Source organism: Arachis ipaensis, chromosome B02 (genome assembly GCF_000816755.2).
Source record: "Arachis ipaensis cultivar K30076 chromosome B02, Araip1.1, whole genome shotgun sequence".
NCBI classification, from domain to species: domain Eukaryota; kingdom Viridiplantae; phylum Streptophyta; class Magnoliopsida; order Fabales; family Fabaceae; genus Arachis; species Arachis ipaensis.
In genome coordinates this window covers 99,496,421-99,499,735 of record NC_029786.2, presented here as the reverse complement: position 1 = coordinate 99,499,735, position 3,315 = coordinate 99,496,421, and the positions used below count along the sequence as shown (strand labels likewise).

The following is a 3,315-nucleotide window of genomic DNA, read 5'->3' as shown; positions in this document are numbered from 1 at the left end:
TATTTTACTATGTATTTAATATAGATGATTGATCTAGTGATTGATTTTTGTATACACATGTTTGTTATGAATATGAATGGCTTAAAAGTATTTTGTATTATTGATTAGTTTAATTATAAAAGACATAAACACATACCAAAAATAAATAAATAAATAAAAAAGGATGGAAAGAATGACTAAGATGTTAACAAAGGATGTAAGCTAAATAAAAATTGAACAAAAAAAAACTCAAGATCTTTGTGAGAAAATTGGATAGATCAAAGGAAATGCATGGTAAACCTTAACCGTCCTTAACCTCATGCATATAGTAATGAATTAATGATTATATGTTCATCGTAATTAGCAAAGCATTAAAGTTCTAAATAGAAAAAAAAAATATTATTTCAATAATAACAATTTCTTACCTTATTCATCTTCTAATCAGCAATTATTTTCACTATTGCTATCTTCTCAGAAATTGTGCTATCAATTGATGAAATATAATCTAAGCGAAAAGCAACGACAGTGACTGTTTAGAAGTAAAAAACTCGTGCCCACTTGCAGCATTGATGGTCTTGACTTTGGATTAGAACGCAAGCATGTTAATGCCATTGTTACTACATGAACTATAGCTTGAGTTTCTTTTGACTTAATGGTAAACGGATACGTGGATCCAAGAGATCTTTTACCATTATGTTTTGTTAGAAGAGTCATCTAACGAAGACGAGATTAGCTCTCTTGGGTGCCTTCCCACTAAAGTTTCCAATACCACCACTCTAAAACTATAGACGTTACAGTTTTCTGTTAGAGCCATTGTATAAGCCAACTCTGCACAACGAATAAAGAATGATCTCAATGAAATTAATTTCTCATATTCAAGAATTGATAAATCTATTTACTAAACGCATCAAAAGATTTTTTAAGAAAACTTCACCTGGTGCAAGGTACCCATATGTTCCAACTTGTAATGTCTAATTTGAAGAATCTAAGAATTCAAGATCAAGAAGTCTAGCAATTCCAAAGTATGAGATAACAACATGCAACTCTGAGTTCAACAAAATGTTGTTGCTAATGTTATTGCTTGTTTCATCTCTGTGAACTATTGACGGAAAACAATCATGACGCATGTAAGACAATGCATTAGCTGTTCCGCTAATGATATTCATCCTCTTGCTCCAACTTAGCTCCTTAGCTTCTTCATCATCCATCCTCAAGGCATAAAATAAGCTTCATCTTTCCATGTATTTGGATACCAAAAACATGCACCAATTGTGGAGACAAAAACCATGAAGCTTAACAATATTTCTATGAATGATTTGTGATAACATCTTTACTTCATTGCGGAAGCTCTTGTCAAACGATGGATTTTGTGACTCCCTTTAGTAAAGTTTCTTCAATGCAACAATTTTGCTATTTGGAAATTGCGCTCTGTACACACTGCCATAAGTTCTGATATCAAAGTCCTGTGTTGCTTTGATGATGTCTTCAAATGCAATTTTACCATGTTTGTACATGGCAATAATTATGTAAACCCATTTCGTTATAAATATACACACTCATTGCTTACTATTGTGGTGGCGCTTCTATTTTCTACCGCAGCCTATTATGTCATCATATTCCCATCCAACTGCACAATCGGCTCGGACTTAGACATGTTTTAATATAAAGTGGTTGGTGGAGTCATATTCATAGTATCCTATACCAATGTATTTTGATCTGCCGATGCTGGAGGGGTTGTAGAGATTCACGGATCTGTATTGAATGTTAATCCTTATAATGAGTTCAAATTATTGCAGCTACAGAACTTAAATCTCACTGTCTTCTCCAATTTGGTCAACCTCAATCTTTTTGGAATGAAACTTACAGGAAGCATCTCAAAAAAATTAGTACCCCACAAAACTTTCTTATCTTGATTTGTGCTTTAATAATCTTTATGATAAACTGTCTCCAACACTTTCAAACGTCACTCAACTTATAGAGTTATATGTTTCTTTCAATTCTCTTAGTGGCATCATTCCTTCTACTTTGGGAATCAAACCAAATTGAAGGTCCCATAGCAGTGAAACTAGGAATCTAACACATCTTAAATTATTGTCCCTTTCATTTAATTTACTCAATGGATCCATTTCCTCTGTTTTGGATCAATTGGAGAATTTAACATACTTAATCCAAATCAAATAAAATGTCCTATACCACTAAAATTAGAAAATTTAAAAATATTAAAGATACTATATTTTGATAATAATTTGTTGATAGGCATAATTCCTTACATTTTTAGTCGATTAAAGAATTTGACTCTTTTTTTTCGCTTAAAGTCCAACCAAGTTAGAGATTTCATACCGTTTCAACTAGGTAATTTAAACATGTTAAAAAGAATTGCATCTCTCAAACAATTCACTCGCAGTTACAATTCCTTCTACTGTGAGTCGATTGAAGAGCTTGATATATCTCAACTTAGATTTAAATCAAATTGAGGGTCCCATACCGCTATAAATAGAAAATGAGTCAACTTATATCATTGTCTCTTTCAAGCAATTCACTCAACGGTTCAATTCCTTCGTAACTCAGAATTTGATCAATCTGCGCATTTTGCATCTTTCTCATAATATGATATCTGGTATTATACCATCTAAGCTGTTTCAGTTCACGAGCTCAACCTCACTACATATTTCTAACAATCAATTGGGTGGAAACATATCATCAAAGATTGGAATTCTTGATACTTTGCGATGTAAACCTATCCAATAATAAGTTAGAATGATTAATCCCATCTTCCATGCTAAATTGTCTCAGTTTTGGAAAAAATGAGTTGAGTAATAATCTGTTAAGTGAGAATATTACTTCAAAAATCGGCTATGTCGATAAACTTGACATGAGCCACAATTTTCTTAGCAATAACGTACTTTTGGATCCGTTAATGATGTTCCTCATGTTCCTAGGACAGAATATTTTTTATTAAGTTTGGATCTTAGCTACAATAATCTCACAGGTACTTTACCTATAGACCTTACAACCATACCTCATAAATTTGTCATTCAAATTTTTTGAGTATATACAAGACGCAAAGATTTTCATACAAAATCAATGATTGGTAATACTCCAATGTCCGTCAATCCTTCTATTCAAGTTCAAAACACCAAAAGACCAGGGCATCTAGGTCTAATTGCTCTTCTTACCCGTTGTTACTTCCTCCTTGTCATTTTTGTGGGTATATTTTGTTTTATTCAATAAACAATTTGAAATGTTCATCACTTAACACAAAATATATATTTTGCTTATGTGATAAATATTCCAGATATCAAATAAAGCAAAATATACCCACAAAAATGACGAGGA

The 3,315-nt window shown here is 32.1% G+C and overlaps 1 protein-coding gene across 1 annotated transcript in view; it reads right to left on the bottom strand.

Annotated features, from left to right (window-relative positions):
- LOC107625941 (G2/mitotic-specific cyclin S13-6-like) overlaps nt 313-3,315 on the bottom strand; it is a 9,764-nt gene continuing 6,761 nt past the window's right edge. Inside the window, exons 6-7 of the mRNA XM_021116308.1 lie at nt 914-1,416; nt 313-807 (exon numbers count right to left, since the gene is read on the bottom strand). Of these exons, the coding sequence (XP_020971967.1) occupies nt 1,359-1,416 (58 nt within the window). The 3' untranslated portion in view covers nt 313-807; nt 914-1,358. The remainder of the gene's footprint in view (nt 808-913; nt 1,417-3,315) is intronic.